The 17,494-nt window shown below is 44.7% G+C and overlaps 1 protein-coding gene across 5 annotated transcripts in view; it reads right to left on the minus strand.

Annotated features, from left to right (window-relative positions):
* FLVCR2 (FLVCR choline and putative heme transporter 2) overlaps window positions 1-17,494 on the minus strand; it is a 63,802-nt gene that overhangs the window by 8,044 nt on the left and 38,264 nt on the right. For 2 of the 5 annotated variants that reach the window (XM_084841985.1, XM_084841992.1), the window contains exons 6-10: window positions 11,403-11,513; window positions 10,917-11,022; window positions 9,683-9,794; window positions 7,068-7,123; window positions 3,079-3,170 (exon numbers count right to left, since the gene is read on the minus strand). In XM_084841985.1, coding sequence (XP_084698111.1) covers window positions 3,090-3,170; window positions 7,068-7,123; window positions 9,683-9,794; window positions 10,917-11,022; window positions 11,403-11,513 — 466 coding nt within the window. In that variant the 3' untranslated portion in view covers window positions 3,079-3,089. Of the gene's footprint in view, window positions 1-3,078; window positions 3,171-5,422; window positions 5,453-7,067; window positions 7,124-9,682; window positions 9,795-10,916; window positions 11,023-11,402; window positions 11,514-17,494 lie in introns of all 5 variants that reach the window. The other 3 variants (XM_084841997.1, XM_084842002.1, XM_084841980.1) reach the window with 2 other exon arrangements.

Below are 17,494 nucleotides of genomic sequence, written 5' to 3' on the forward strand. Positions count from 1 at the left end.
AAAGGTTAGAAGCTGATCTAGTGTAAAAACAACAGAAATACAAAGTCTACAACAAATCAGGGGTGCAATTGTTTTAGGGCTGCTGTGTATGAGGCTGCTTTTTATCTGGTTCCATAAATGAACAAGGCATCGATGAAGTCTGAATTCACACTTCTCTTCATCTGCACTTACCTTAATTTTATCAATTACAAACAGGATGTTAACAAAGCTGCCAGGATACATCCCCAAAAGTAGAAATGCAGACAATGTAAACAAAAGACCGCCTATAGCAAATGGAAATACCAGCTACCTCATTCCATACCAGCTACCTCATTCCATACCAAATACCACACATCCTTTGCACTGTGCATCATAGGACATTATTTAGATCTAGTCGTCTGGAAGACCAGTTATCACGCAGGTCAACCTAGCAGCTGAAAACATTAAACAACATGTTTAACAGGGCTGGCCCTATCATTAGGCAAAGTGAGAGTATCGCCTCAGCCAGCAGATGCTAGAGGAGGGCAACAAGGTGTTGGACAACAGAGGTATACATGCCAGGCAGCCTGCCCTGCAGCCCCTACACTGGCCTGCTGCCCTCAGTGTGACAACAGAGGACCCTGTCCCCTCATTCCACCAATGTGGAAGTTAAATTGTCTTGTACATAGAATGGGGGGGGCACTATCTTGTCCTTCACCTCAGGCAGCAAAATGCCTTAGGCCTGGCTGATGCTTGAGGACTCCCTGTGTGGTGCAACCAAGAGCTATTTTGTATAGTGTAGATAAAGTTCCCATGTGGAACGACCTCCATGATTTCTCTCATACCAGTGTGGCATCTATCTCGAGTTAGCACTCATTCCAACCCCTCAGAAAAAAATTAAGAAGCCCCACTGTGGGCAGCTATTGCCATGTGAGGCCATTGTTATTGTGAAAAAGTGAAGACTGTCTACCTTGACTAGAGCTGCCACATTTTTTTGTCTAGCAGAACCCCTGTTTAAAACAGCTGCAAGACATGCAGAAATTTAACATTCTGGCGTGCAGATACAATGAGAGGGAACGGCTGGCTACTGAATTTTTGCATGCCATGTAGCAAACTGGACATATTAAGCTGGTTTGCACAATCACCGCAGCCCGCTGTGGCTTGTTCAGTGTCTTCACTTCAGGCATTTTGCTGCCTGGGCTGAAGAACAAGATGGTGCCCCCCTATGTACAATTTTACTTCCACATTGGCAAACTGGGTTCAAGCCACAGTGGGCACATGATGAGTGGTTTTTGGATATTCAAGCCACAGCCGTGGAAAGCTGTGTTGTCCAAACTCAGGCAGCAGGGGCTGTGTGAGGATTAAACAACCCCTGCATAACCGATGGTCTATTGAGGGCCAAACTAAATACAAGGACAGAGCAAGAGCAACCACTCTTGCTACATTTGAATGTATCTCCTACAGCTGTCAACTTCATATGGATGCTTATATATGGACTGCTTATATCAACATATATAAATGAAATGGAAGTGTTACATCCTTCTTTTCCCCGTTTTTTCCTTTCTTCTTTATATATATCAAGGGTGATAAATGATTATTTTGTATGGAGATGTTTTAAGATATGCTCCTTTATTCGTTCTTCCCCCCCTTCTCTCCTTTTCCCTCTGTTTTTTTTTTTAATGCTGTTGTTTTAATGTTTTTATTTGCAAATACAACAAGAACACCACCACCACAAGGACAGAGATGTGTGAGTGCATCTCTACCAATCTGGATCAGAGGAAAAGTTTCCCCCAAGCTGCTATTTGTTGTGGTAAGAAAAAAAGATGCATGTATATTTTTCCTATAAGGATAAATAGCATGGAGCTGTGTGTGGTGGTGGTGTGTGTGTGTGTGTGTGTGTGTGGCGGGGGAGGGGGGTCATCAGGAAAATGACACAGGGGGAAAGGATTAAATCCCCTACCCCCAATTCTAATCTGGATCACCCATTCTCCCATGGCTGCCATTTGAAAAATAATAATAAAAATGGCAGTGCACTCACATATCCCTATCCTAATGTCTAGTTTCACCCTGAGTTACTGTTACTAATGTCAGAAATGAGGCCTGTGTATGGAGGCTATTAAGTCAGCTTTCCCCAACCTGGTGCCCACTGCAGTTCCTATCCTTCCCAGCCAAGGTGTCCAATGGGAATTATGATGATTGCAGTCCAACACATTTTAAGGCAGCCTTCCCCAACTTTGTGCCCTCCAGGATGTCAGAGAGACTTTTAACCAAAAATAGTAATTCCATCTTGAGAGCAATGGATTGGGTACAACAGCCATTTAAAACAGTATGTTCACATGTTATATTTGCAGACAACAATGCTAAAAGTAGTGGTCATACAGCATACGCTCAGGATGTTCACTGCACATCCTCACAACAAAAGAAACATGACCTTGCAAGATGCGTCCATGTTCACGTATTGATTGCTCACCAATTTAATATGAGTTTGGAAGGCAGGATATAAATGTAAATAATAATCAATAAATCTAGTACAACTTTCCCACAGCCAGCTCCCCAGTGTTGTACCTCTTCTTGTCTAATGGCTTCAGGATTTAACCCAACATTAGAAATTCCTTACTACATTGGAGTGATTGCCTCTGTCTAATGGTTTACTTGAAAATGGCAAGCATGAGCAATACATCTAAGCAGCACGCATTTTGAACAAGGGCAAAAAGGTAGAGCTTGAGGAAAGATAGCTAGCCAGATGAAGCATATTCGCAACATGAGAGCAGTAAAGTATTAAGCAGGAACAGGAAGGGGTTGAATTACTGTTGCAAAGCAAAGTGCTTTGTGAGTTGCACTAGTCGGTCAAACCCCAAAAGGCACCAATTCAGTGGCTGCTTTAGCTGAACAAGTCAACACTGACTCTGGGTAGTTAGGAGATCAAGCTCTACTTGCCCCATTATCTATAAATGTCCAGGGCAGCAATAAATGTGATTTAAAATAAATAAATCACAGTGCTTTTCGGCTTCTCCATACTCAGTACTGCTTCCCATCGTAACCCTGGAACATGTCATTGGTTTGGTGCTAGTGCAGCCTCACAGAAACAGTTGGATAAGCAGCATAAAGTGCTTCTCCTACCTTTGTTTGAGTTATTGAGCAGGGACGGGAAATGATGGGGTTAAGGTACAAATTCCATAATTCATTATCTGACTGTTACTGCACGGGAGTTTCTGTAATGACAGCCACATATCACTAACCAAGAAAGGGGCTGAACAAAAAAAATGGTTAGGGAGAGAACATTCATAGCTGGAGTAAAGTTGCCCAGCCCTGCACTAAGGGATTCTTTGAAATTTGAAAGTTCTCTCAGATTTTCAATTCTGTGTGTTCTCACTATTCTACAATTCATGTGGAGTGTACATAATACAAATGACCAGTGGAGTCTAGTGGCTTTGATTTTGGTGGGGCTATAAATCCATTCTGGGTTTTAGTCAGAACCATCCAGAACTCTAAAGGAGCAATCCAAGGTGCTGAACCTATTTTGGGTATAAGATTCAGCACCTTAGATAGCTCCTTTAGAGTTTTGGCTGGTTCTGTCTGAAACCTGCAGTGGATTCACAGCCCCACCGAAATCAGGCCCACCAGCCTCCACTGAAAGTGGCCTATTTCATGGGAGATTTGAAGAAAATTAACAAAAGGGGCAAGATAGGTTAAGAGGTAAAAGCTACCATTACATTCATTTTTTTAAATTGAAATCTGAAAATTTCAATTTTCAGAATTCAGATTTTGAATTTAAAATCTGGATTCAAAATTAAATTTGATCTCGAAGTTTTGCTTGTTTTGTTTTTGTTAGCCATTTAAGAAGCAGTATAATTATTAGTGAAAAATTGTTCACAAATCAGTCTTACTAAATACAGTTGCATGTCTGCTCTCAAGTCAAAAGTCAACAGCCAGTACCAAATATCAGTATCAAATACTGTCAGAACAAAGGGAACAACATTAGCAAGAATTTTGGAGGGTATGTAAATTTATTTGTCTGATTAAAGTAGAACCACCAGTTTGGGTCCTATGTCCAATATTCCGCAAAGAGGCATAGAAGCCTAGCGCTGGACGGGATCCCCTGTCCAATCACACTTAGCCCAATCCCCTGGCCAAAGGCAGGGTCAGCCCCAACCCCCGGTCACCCTCTACCCATTCCACAGTCTGTAACGAGATGGAGGGTAGCTGCAATGGTGCTGTTTCGGAAGACTGGCGAGGAGTCTGAACAGCACTTTGAATTCTGCCTGGAAACAGACTGGTAGCAGGGAAGCTGTTGTAACAAGGGAGTCACGTGCTCCCAGTAACCAGCCCCGGTTAACAGTCTGGCTGCAGCATTCTGGACCAACAGAAGTTTCTGAATAGTTTTCAAAGGCAGCCCCATGCGGTGCAGTAGTCCAAACAGGATGTAATTAAGGCATGTGAGACTGTGGCCAGATCAGACATCTCAAGGAATGGGTGCAGTTAGCACACTAGCCTCAGCTGCGCAAACGTACACCTGGCCACTGCCAAGACCTGGGCATCCAGAGTCAGGGCTGAGTCCAAGAGCACACCCAAACTGCAAGCCTGAGTCTTTAGAGGGAGTGTAACCCCATCCTGCACAGTTTGAATCCCTATTCCCTGATCTGACATTCACCTGACTAAAAGCACTTCTGTCTGGTCTGGATTAAGCTTCAAAATGTTTACCCTCATTCTGTCCATTACCGACATCAGGAACCAATTTAGAACCAGAACAGCTCCCTTGAATTTAATGGAAAGGAGAGATAGAGTTGGGTGTCATCAATAGACTGGTGCCACCGAACCCCAAAACTCTAGAAACCTCTCCCAGCAGTTTTGTGTATATATTAAATAGCATGGGGGATAGGATGGAACCCTGAGGGGCACCACAGACCAAGGCCACAGTGTCAAACAGGAATCTGCCAACACTACCTCCAGAGATCACCCGCTTAAGAAGAACCAGAGCTACTGTATAGCAGGGTCTCCCAGTCCCATCCCAGACAGACGTCTCAAAAGGATACCATGGTTGATGGTATCAAAGCTGCCAAAAGGTCCAGCAAAACTAACAGGGACACACTCCCCCTCTCCAGTTTCCGGCGTAGATCGTCCACCAAGGTGACCAAAGCACACCCATAACCAGGTCTGAAGCCAGATTGAAATGGACCTAGATAATCTGTCTCATCCAAAAATCCATGCAGCTGAGAAACCACCACACACTCCAGCACCTTGCCCAAGAATGGAATATTGGAGAGCAGCTGGAAATTATCTAATGGGGCGGGGTTCAGGGAGGTGGGGGATTTTTCCTAATGAAGGTCTCATCACAACCTCTTTTAGGCGAGACAGAAATCACACCTTGCTGTAAAGAGGTGTTCACTCAGCCAGCCCCCCTCCCCCCAGCTGCTTTTATAAGTCAGGAAGGGCAAGGGTCCAGCACACAAGTGGTAGGCCTCACCTTTCCAAGGATCCAGTCCACATCCTTGGGCTGTACAAATTGAAAAGTATCCATTATACCTGGACAAACAGGAGCCAAAATTGAATCCACCAGACCTGTATCAACTATGACATCCAGGTCAGAACAGATACAATTGATTTTACCCACAAAGTATCATGCAAATTGGCCACAGCAGGCTATCGAGTGGTCCACCCCTTCTTCTTGCGGCCTAAAGTATAACAAGCCTCTGACCTCCCAAAAAAGCTCAGCTGGGCAGCTCTGAGCAGACACAGTGGTGGTGGTGAACTACAGTTTCTTTGCCACCTTCATTGCCTTGGAGTAGCCTTTTAAATGAGCTCCAGCCCACATTCAATCAGCTCATTCCGAGTTTTCAGCCACATCACTCGAGCTGATATCCCACTTATTTCATCTCCAGCAGCACCCTGGAAAACCAGGGGGCTCATTTGGCTCCACTCCATGGGATAGGACACTCAAGAGCGATTGTGTCAACCCCCTGGGCCATTTCTCCATTCCAGGGATTAACCAAGGCTTCAACAGAATCGCTTGCTGAGGTGACAGGAACACCCGTAAGAGCTGTCAGAAAACCATCCAGATCCATCAGTCTTCTGGAGCGGACCATCTCCAAGTCCCAGCAAGTCTAAGCCCCACCAAGTAGTAATCTGCCCATGACAACAGAACTATAGAAAGTTCCTCCACCCCCAGATCACCATCATCCCACCCTACACAGAAAAGCATATCCAAAGTGTGTCCTGCAGAATGAGTGGGGCTCAATACTAATTGGGACAGACCCATGGAGGCCATGACATCCTGAGCCACTCCTGACAAGGTGGCCTCAGCACATTTGTTGAAGTCTCCCAGCAGAACAAGCCGTGGAGACTCCAGCACCAAACCCAAGACCAGCTCGGTTAGGGCAGGAAGGGAAACTGTTGAGCAGTACGGCAGGCAGTACACCAACAGAATCCCTGTTCTGTCCACCCACCTTCAGATACACACACTGGTAACTGGAAGACTGTGGGATGGGGCACCTGGATAGTGGGACAGAATCCTGAGTCCACTGCAACTCAGCTTTCCCACCCCCACCCCCAGTTCTTGCCTGCTGCACGATGGAGAACCCAGGTGGGCAAAGCTGGGAGAGATTCACTCCCCCAGTATCATCCAACCAGGTCTCCGTGATACAGGTCAGGTCAGCATGCTCATCCAGGATCAAGTCCTGGATGGCTGCTGTTTTCCCATTCATCAACCTGGCATTCATCCTCATCAAGGATCCTGGCTCATGATCTTCTTTCCCTCCTCTAAAGAGCCTTAATTGTTATTCCCTCATCTTCACAAAGCTAAAGAGATGTCCAACCGGTGCACTGGGCCCCTACATGTATATGTGTGCATGCATGCTATCACACTGAGATTGTCTGCATGTCTCTTCACAGCTGCTTTTGGGCACGAGGAAAACAAGCCACATGCCATGCTCCGTTGATTCCTAGGAGAGAATCTAGCAGCACTCAACTGTTAATAACCCATACCTGGCACAGCTGAGACAACAGCAACACTTCCTCAGGCTGGCACAAATATTCATCATGACAAACAACATCACGACTCACAGTGAGGATAGTGGCCATAGGCTACCAACAGAAATAGATGGTTTACTCACAGTCTGCTCATTATCCAGATTAGCCTGTTGTCTCCGGAGATCAGGTTTGATGAACGCTGAGGCATAGTGGGAAGAGAAATCAGAGTCAGAAAGCCAGCATGCAGGCCATGCACAGCTGTCACAGAACAACATAGAACTCAGGGAATATATAGGAAGATGCTTAAGGCTCAGGAAAGCCAATTGAAGTAGGGAACGGGGTCTGTTTTCCACCATGAGAAAAATAAATATTTATTTTAGAATATTTCTATCCCACCTTCTGGCCTCCAACACCCCCACCCCAAGGTGACTTCCAGATCAAAAATACATTAAACAGCAGCACAAGAAGGCATAAAACAACTGGGCTAGCTTAAAAATACATTGCCACAGTAGGAGGTTAACAGTAATTAAAAGCACAGTGGGATAATGGTGTCTTTCCTGCAGTTCTAAAACTCAGGTGAAAGGAGGCCAACCAAATGTCTTTCAAGAGATAGTTCCACAATCTGGGTACCACAACTGAGAAGGCCCACTCCCATTTCCCCACCAAGCACACCTCCAAAGGTGGCAGGACATGGAGCGGGGCCTCATATGCTGAACCCCATTTGTCATGCAGAAGGAGGCAGTCCTTCAGATAATCTGGTCCCAAGCCATGCAGATCCTTATAGGTAATAAATGATGAGCACTTGGAACTGTGCCCAGAAATGAATTGGAACTGTGCAAATGAAAAGGAACTGGTATAATATACAGTATTCTGAACTGCACACACCAGAAACCACTCTGGCTGCTGCACTATGCAACAGCTAGAGCACGCTTCCCCACCCTGGTGTCCTCCAGATGTTTTGGACTACAAGCCCCATCAACCCCAGCCAGCATAGTCAATTGTCAGGGATCATGGGAGTTGTAGCCCCAAACTTCTGGAGGATGCCAGGTTGGGGAAGGCTGGGCTACGGTTTCCAAACACTCTTCAAGGGCAACCCCACATAGAGCATGGTAGCAGTAGTGCAGTCTGGATGCGACTAAGGCATAAGTGAAAGTGGCCAGATCTCCTACAGCAGACCCTTCTTAAAATACCTGAATTCTGTCAACCCCCAAAAGCTATGCTTCAGCCATGAGCAGACACAGCACTGCATTAGGGAAGTACACATCACTCAGCCTTTCAGTCAGACATGTCTAGGGGACTGTAACTAGGGGTGAGTGAATCTGTTGGGTAATAATAATAATAACAACAACAACAACAACAACAATAATAATAATAATATTGTTTTAGTCCACACAAAAATGTATATGTATTTTCATGTGATTTTTTCAAAATGCATTGAAAAATGCATTCAAAATGCATTTTTCGAAACGTACGCACTTTGCAAGTGACTTTTCCCATTAAATACAGCATTTTTGTCCTCATTATTCAAAATACGCGCATTTTTGTGTGCCCTTCTTTATTTGCAAACTGCATCACAATCTTCAAAGGAGTGCGGAGATCTGTGGCTGAAGTGCGGAAAGTGGCTTGGGTATGGGTAGGATTGGGAAAGACTTCACCAACCTGGTGCCTTCCGGATATTTTGGACTACAACCCTCATCAGCCCCAGAAGCATGGCCAATAGATGGGAATTATGGGAATTGTAGTCAAAAACATCTGGAGGACACCAGCTTGGGAAAGGCTGGATTAGGGGCAATGCTGAGGATCAGATGGAATGCCTTTGGGGGCTTCGCCCAACTAAAGAGTAGTGGCGAGAGTGTTGGACTGGGACTTGGGAAATCCGGGTTCTAGTCCCCACTTGGCCATGGAAGCTCACTGGGTGACTTTAGGCCAGTCACAGCCTCTCAGTCCAACCCACCTCACAGGGTTGTTGTTGTGAGGCTAAGATGGAGAGGAGGAGGATTATGTACGCCGCCTTGGGTTCCATGCAAGAGGAAAAAAGGCGGGATATAAATGCAATCAATCAATCAATCAATCAATCAATAAAATCCAGTGAAGGGCAGAATCTAAATATGTGATGAAAATAAAAATAAAATGTAAATCTTGGTTGATTAATCGTGTTATTTTAGTTGATTAAATTTGAATAAGTTTACATATGGATAAAAATAAGCAGTATACTTCCTTCATTTTAGATCAGGGTGGGGAACCTGACGGCCCTCCAGATACTGCTGGACTACAGTTCCCTTCAATACCTGACTATTCTCCAAGCTGGATGGGACTGATGGGAGTTGGAGTCCAATAATGGCTGGAGGGCCAGAGCTCAATCTGTTTTAAATGTTTTAAATGATGCACACTTGCATCACAGCATTGTATTAGAAGAGACATTCCTCAGAAGAAGCTTTCTTAGAAGAGGCATTCCTTCCTATGCAAGAGGGAAAGGGAAATGCCTCTTTGAAAGTCAGTGTTTGTCATCTGCAATTTTTATAAGTATTTGAATTAAAAAGTGGTATATATTTCTTTTAAAAAATCTACTGCCTGATTAATCACGGGCACTTTTGTAGTCAAATTAACAGTTCTCTTATATCAATTAATCTAACTGATCAAGTGATTAAACATCGCAGCCCTACCCTAAACCAGAGTACATTAAGCAGAGGCAGTACTAGAAGCATTGTACAAAGGCGGACCAGAGATACGTTTGAGAACTTTTGACGGGTGCCGTTACCAGTTATAAGAGTGCCAACGAACAGAAAGGTGCAGAGGAAGAGGTTTCCTGCTCGAGTCCCAAAGTTATCGATGATATGTCCTTGACTAATGGTGAAGATTAGTCCAAAAATCTAGCACAAGAGCAAAAGAGTTACAAAGAAGCTGAACAAGTCTAGTGCAATGTACCCTTGCCATTTCACACATCCAAACTCCTTTGTTACCCATCCCTCAAGTCCCTATATCTCCTAGGACATGCCATCATGCCAGGTTCGGATGTCATAACAAGCCTGGTGCTGGCTGGGAATGATGGGAGTTGCAGTACAACACATCTGGAGGGCACCAGGTTGGGAAAGGCTGTCCTATACCTTGCCCCCACTCATTACAAATAGCAGTTCTTGAGTAGCTTTGCACTGTTAAATAATTGCCCCATCTAAAAAGAATAACCTAATATGAATGGCTATGCCTAGGATGGTCAAGGTAGACATCCCTTTGTCAATGGTAATCTAAGTGCTAGAGTGCCCATAGTTGGCTTTGCACTGTGCTGGTCTTCTCCTAACCATCAGAACTGGCTGTTCCTGGAAACAGAATACTGCATTATTTGGTCTAACAAATAAAATCTATTCTTGCATGCAAAGTGGGACATTCAAGCTGCTACACACTGATAGCTGGATATCCACTACCACCACCACATTTGTCTTGTGTCTTTTCTCTACTGGTGGAGGGGCAGACATCACTGATGAGGGAGGGGGGAGCCTGGAAGTGGCACCAGTTAGATTGTGAGGAGTGGTCGCACTTTTTGCCGCTCTTGCCAGGTGGCTCTGTAGCTGCTTGGGACAAAGCCATCATGCCAGGTTTGGATGTCATGACAAGCCATCCTGAGAACAAGTCACCCTCAACAACTCAACAAGAAGCCATGGATTCTCAGGGTGGCTTGTGCATGGTTGACAAACCGCCGTGAATCATCCGCACTGGGTTTTGACATTACGCTGAGCCACACTCACACAAACAAGGCTCACAACGCACCATGGCTTATCGTGTCGTGCAAACCCAGTCAGAGATTAGGATCCTATTACAGTGATCACTGATACAGGAAAAGCCTGAAACACATGCTTAGAAAGCAATGACAGTCAGGTTTAGGAGGACTATGTTTGATGACAGCACATTATAGGAAAGTTGGATTTATCAGTAGATGGATAATGTCAGACCTAGAGGTGGGTATGTCTCTCTGCTGTATTTGTTGGACAAGCACTCACCTGTGCAGATACATTAAGAAGGCCCGATGATGTCCCTTCTGATTCTGGGTATGTTAATTCTGCTGCAAATTCAAACCCCAGTGGTAGGTACCCTGTCATGAAAAAACTGCCAGGAAAGATGGGGAAAATAATTAAGCATCAGTAGCTGCAACATCAGAGACATGTCTTTTTAAAAACACAGTGCTACTCCAGGCCACGTTTCTCCTGGGTCTCAAAAGCAGAGCCCCACCTGTTTCCCTTCAACATTTCACTTGTCCCAAGTCTCCAATGCAAGATGTTCATGGTCAGCAGGATAAAATGGCTGCTATGCATATGTGAGACTTCTCACTGTGCCCAAAGATCCATTGCTCATGATGCCTTATTTCCTTCCACTCCACTGGAGAGAGGGGAGGGGTCTTCATGTCAGTGTCAGAGGCAGCAGCAAAATGCCTTCAGAGGGCAATTTGCAAAACTAACCCCAGGGGGCAGGGAGAGAAGTGCACTTACCCCAGAACACCTGCAGTCACAAAGACCACCCAGATGTCGCCTAGGTCCAGAGTAAAAGTGTACACCAGCATGGCCACGAATGACATGATATAAACCAAAATTGTTGTCTGCCTGTAACAAACAAAAGCACCATTAGAATTAAGACACTGCTCCTTGAATTTTTAAAATGTTTTATTACATTTTAATTAAAGGTCCATTATAGAAAAAATAAATACAAACATCAAATTAATCTGACAGAATAGCCATTTTTATTTTTACAGTATTCATCATTTCTGAACTTTCCATCCAGAAATGGAAGTTTCTCCACGAACTGCAGAGCAGGAAAGTATGTATTCAAAAGCTATGACTAAGCCTCCATTGAAACTTGAAAACTGCAGTGACCACTTAACTTGGAGTCAGACCAGCAAAGGTCTTCTGAACAGCAGTAGAAGAAAGTGAGGCATGTAATAAGTCCCAGTCTCTATAAAATCTTCCAGTCAAGCATGATTGAACTGGTTTGCACAACACGACAACCCACGGTGGGTTGTCAATGTTGTTTGTTTCAGTGTCAGGGTTGAGCCCAGGCCCTCTATTTTGGTTTCGGATGCTGATTCAGATTCGGAGGTGGAGTTAGAAGTCCAGGAGAGACAGGGTGCGGGAGAGAAAATTCCCCCCAAGACTCCTCAGGAGCCAGCAAAGAACTTCCCAGGGCCTTATCGAGCAGGAGGGCCAGGCTCAGAGACCATCTTCCCCCCTCCCCACGGGTGTCTGGCCTCTGTCAGAGAGGGAGGGAGCTGCAGGAGTGACAGATGCCCAAACCCACCACCAGGTTAAGCGGGCAGAGCTGAGAGGAGGTGGTGGGAGGCGTCACACCGGATTGGCTGCCCGTCAGAAACTGGAGCAGGAGGATCCTTCCTGAAGGCAGGAGCTCAGAAACAGCCAGCTGAGAATGGCAGGAAACCTGTCCAGAGTTGAAGGGCAATTAACTTGCTTTCAGTAGCTCTCTGTCCAAAAGTTTTACATTGCAAATTAGGCCTAGAGGACAGCTCTAAGCTTTTGCAGTCACTTCAGAGGTGAAGAAGTGCTATTAGCTGAATAATGAGTTGCACAGTGAGTCTCTGGCTGCTGCCTTATTACTCAACAGGAAGGCTTAGCATCTGTGGCATTCAGGGTGGCTTGTTATGATGTCTAAACCTGGTGCAGTTTCCGCACTGTGGTTTGTAAACCACACACAAGCCACCCTGAGAACCCATAGCTTGTTGTTGGGTTGTTCAGTGGCTTGTTTTCAGGGTGGCTTTTCCGGTGTCCAGACCCAGCAGAGTGGCTTGTGCAAGTTTTGTCAGAAAGGGCTACAGAGTCACCTGGCAAGAGGGACGAAAAACCTGGCTGCTCCTCACAGTACCCTCCGCCCCTCCTCCTCCAGCTCAGTGCTTCATTTAACAGCAAAGAACACATCTGAAACTCTATTACAACATTCAGGTTCTGAGCTGTTGCCATGTTTCCAAGATATTCCTTACCTCTATAAAAGCTAGACACACTGAGAAAAAACAAACAAACAAACAGGGGAATGAAGAGGCCATAGCTCAGTAGTAGTGCATGCAGACGTTCGAAGGTTCATGCAGAAGGTCAAAGGTTCAATTCCTGGCCTGTCTGGGTAGAGCTGGAAAAACTCCTGTCTAAAACCTTGGACAGTCACTGCCAGTCAGTGTCGACGTACTGGGCAAGATGGATCAATGGTCTAACTCAGTTTAAGGCAGTGTTATACGTCAGGTTCTGTACCAGATAAATTCTGTACTGGCACAGGAAACCTGCAGGATGGAACACACACAACTGTATATTCAGGGAAGTAACTAAAATTAGATTTAGATGCTGTGGCTAGGGGCTGAATATCTTATGTGCAAACTGTTCTCAAATAGGGGCCATATCCTGAGCGCACTGCTCCACCTTTTTCATGTCTATAATGACCACCCGACATACAGGGCATCCAGAGATGCTGGTAAGAACCAATAGGTGCAGGAAACTGGCCAACATTAACAAGGCAAGCTACCGAAATGGAGGCCCTGCTTAGCTCTTAGAGGTTTTCACCAGTATGTGGGAGTTACAGTAGAAAACGCAACTCAAGTCAGAGGACCAGGAGAATAAAACAAAGATAATAACTTCAGGGTATACAAATACATGGACATTACTTCCTATGTATTTGCCTAGTAAATTAATTTAAAGCCACTCTGAAGGGGCAGGAGGTATTACTATTTTTATGCAACAGCAGAGGTAGAACTTGGGTCAAACAACATTCCTCTAAAGTTTGCAGGGAGATGACATTTTGCTGCACTGGTAAGAAATAAGCCATCTACTTCAGCCAGAGAGGGTGGGAAAAGGAGAGTCATGCACACATGAGCATGCCACCAGCAGCCGAAGAAGGACTGTCTGCTTTGCTGCGCAGCAGCAGAACCACAGGAAATTCTAGTGAGAAACGGTTTATCACTTCCACGCACATGGGCAGCCCCGACCTTCTTCCGCTCCTCACTTTTACACCAGCCCTCTTTACCACTTCTATTAAGAGAAAGATTAAAGATTTTGCACAGTGAACCATGGAAAACAGGGCCCTTGCTGAGAAAGCCAGCCAGAGACGGCAACATAAGAAAGCACAGCAGAACTGAACGTGCATGCCGTGTACTCTGGATATGAGGGATAAGAGAAAAAAGAGAATGGCCACAGGCTAATCTCCCCTCATGCTGATTCAGCAACATTCCCCCACAAGCAAGGAAAACTTGTCTTATCTATTCTCACCTTGTGTGTTCTGACAGAATGCCACTGAAGACATTGATATTGTATTGATACCTTATGTACACACGAGTTATTATATTTCCTTCCTGACATTTTTCCTCTCAAGTTTTTGTCTTTGGGGTGTGCGTATATAACCTATCCCTGTCCCCAAACCTCTCTGTTTTGTTTCTTTAACTTTTAAACTTTTTGAAGCACAAGTTCATTCCATTCCATTTAGTTTGCAATTTTTTTTTTTTAGTAAAAACTCAGCATGAAAATGCATAAAACTTGCTGTCTATCACCTTGGGAGGGGTCACCCTAAAGGGTGGCCAATAAACCCTTTAAATAAATAAAAATCTGTATGTATTTCTCCTAATGCACACAGTTTTGTACACATATTTTAATTAAAGAACTGGATCGCAAAATCCAAAGAAGTGCAAAACCGGAAGGATAATTGCATTCCAGTCCATGTATTTGTTCAGGAAATGATGATTTGGTCAATTCATATTAAAATGCAAACCAAACTAATTTCTTCCCCATCCCTTGGAGCAAAGCTTAAGTTTCTGTAACACAGTTCAATCCCTGATTAAACCTTTCTGCGCTTTTCCTAAGGAACACTCAGCTCCCTCAGCTCAACCATGTAGCATGATCTATATTGTTATTTTTAATTTATGCTCTGAAGTAAGCTTCCCATTATCAGAAGGGAGCATCACCTGACCTGCTCTGGCCTATTGCTGTACAGAGATTTTCACAGCTGGTCTCTCTGCAGGTAATGGTAAGATCCCTCAGGGCAATTTAAGACTCACTGCTGGTAGAGTCTAGAGAAAAGCTCATTTCCAGTACTTTAAAGACTTATTGGTCCCACAAAAGAGGCAACAAACTTTTCTTATAGGTCTAGTAAAAAGGTAACAAACTTTGCAAGGGAGTGAAAGGGCTCAGTGATGGTCTCTTGTTTTGGGACCCTACAGACAAAACTTGACACAGTATGTGAAGGATTGCAGCCTTCACTCAGCAAGTCTCCCTGTTCGTATTCTGTAAATCAGCTCCTCCTTCTCCCAACTTGTTGTTGTTCAGTCGTTAAGTCATGTCCAACTCTTCGTGACCCCATGGACCACAGCACGCCAGGCCTTCCTGTCCTCTGCTCTCTCCCGGAGTGTGCTCAAGTTCATATTCATTGCATCGGTGATGCTATCTAGCCATCTCATCCTCTGCCGTCCCCTTCCCCTTTTGCCTTCAATCTTTCCCAGCATCAGGGTCTTTTCCAGTGACTTTTCTCTTCGCACTAGGTGGCCACATTTTTGAGCTTCAGCTTCATTATCTGTCCTTCCAATGAGCACTCAGGGTTGATTTCCTTTAGGATTGACTGATTTGACCTCCTTGCAGTCCAGGAGACTCGTAAGAGTCTTCTCCAGCACCACAGTTCGAAAGCATCAATTCTTCGGCGCTCAGCCTTCCTTATAGTCCAGCTCTCACAGCCATACGTTGCTACTGGGAAAACCATAGCTTTGATTAGATGGACCTTTGTCAGCAAGGTGATGTCTCTGCTTCTTACTATGCTGTCTAGGTTGGCCATAGCTTTCCTCCCAAGGAGCAAGCGTCTTTTAATCTCATGGCTACAGTCACTGTCTGCGGTGATCTTGGAGACCAAGAAAATAAAATCTGTCACTGCTTCCATTTCTTCCCCTTCCATATGCCAGGAAGTGATGGGGCCAGATGCCATGATCTTAGTTTTTTTAATGTTGAGTTTCAAACCAGCTTTTGCACTCTCTACTTTCACCCTCAACAAGAGGCTCTTTACATCCTCTTCGCTTTCTGCCATTAGGGTGATATCGTCTCCATATCTGAGGTTGTTGATAATTCTCCCGGCAATCTTAATTCCGACCTGTCATTCATCCAACCCAGTGTTTCTCATGATGTACTCTGCATATAAGTTAAATAAGCAGGGCGACAATATGCAGCCTTGTAGTACTCCTTTCCCAATTTGGAACCAATCGGTTATTCCATGTCTGGTTCTTACTGTTGCTTCTTGACCCTCATACAGGTTTCTCAGGAGACAGGTAAGGTGGTCTGGTACTCCCATCTCTTTCAGAATTTGCCACAGTTTGTTGTGATCCACACAATCAAAGGCTTTAGTGTTGTCAATGAAGCAGAAATAGATGTTTTTCTGGAATTTTCTTGCTTTCTCCATGATTCAGCAAATGTTGGCGATTTGATCTCTGGTTCCTCTGCCTCTTCGGAACCCAGCTTGTACTTCCGGTAGTTCTCGGTTCGCATACTGCTGAAGCCTAGCTTGTAGGATTTTGAGCATCACCTCGCTGGCATGTGAAATGAGCGCAATTGTGTGGTAGTTTGAACACTCTTTGGCGTTGCCCTTCTTTGGAATTGGAATGTAAACTGACCTTTTCCAGTCTTGCGGCCACTGTTGAGTGTTCCAAATTTGTTAGCATATTGAGTGCAGCACTTTAACAGCATCATCTTTTAGGATTTTAAATAGCTCAGCTGGAATACTGTCATCTCCCCCAGCTTTGTTGTTTGTAATGCTTCCTAAGGCCCACTTGACTTCACTCTCGAGGATGTCCGGCTCAAGTTCAGTGACCGCACTATCACGGCTATCAGGGACATGAAGATCTTTCCTGTATAGTTCTTCTGTGTATTCTTTCCACCTCTTCTTAATCTCATCTGCTTCTGTTAGGTCCCTGCCTTCTTTGTCCTTTATCACGCCTGTCTTTGCACAAAACGTTCCCTTGAGATCTCCGATTTTCTTGAAAAGATCTCTAGTCTTTCCCATTCTATTGTTTTCCTCAATTTCTTGTCTCTCCTTGCTATTCTCTGGACCTCTGCATTCAGTTGGATATATATTCCCCTTTCTCCTTTGCTTTTCACTTCCCTTCTTTCCTCAGCTACTTGTAAAGCCTCATCAGACAGCCACTTGGCTTTCTTGCATTTCTTTTTCTTTGGGATGGATTGAGTTGCTGCCTCCTGAACAATGTGACAGAACTCCATCCATAGTTCCTCAGGCACTCTGTCTATCAGGTCTAATCCCTTAAATCTATTCCTCACTTCCACTGTATATTCATAAGGGATATGATTTAGGTCATCCCTGAATAGTTTAGTGGTTTTCCCTATGTTCTTCAGTTTAAGCCGAAAGCAGCTCATGATCTGAGCCACAGTCAGCTCCGGGTCTTGTTTTTACTGACTGTATAGAGCTTCTCCATCTTTGGCTGCAAAGTACATAATCAATCTGATTTCGATATTGACCATCTGGTGATGTCCATGTGTAGAGTCGCCTCTTGTGCTGTTGGAAAAGAGTGTTTGCTATGATCAGCCCTTTACTTAATTTTCTGAACAAG

This window comes from Heloderma suspectum, chromosome 1 (genome assembly GCF_057233095.1).
Source record: "Heloderma suspectum isolate Gila_16-S chromosome 1, 16-S_ref, whole genome shotgun sequence".
Taxonomy (NCBI): domain Eukaryota; kingdom Metazoa; phylum Chordata; class Lepidosauria; order Squamata; family Helodermatidae; genus Heloderma; species Heloderma suspectum.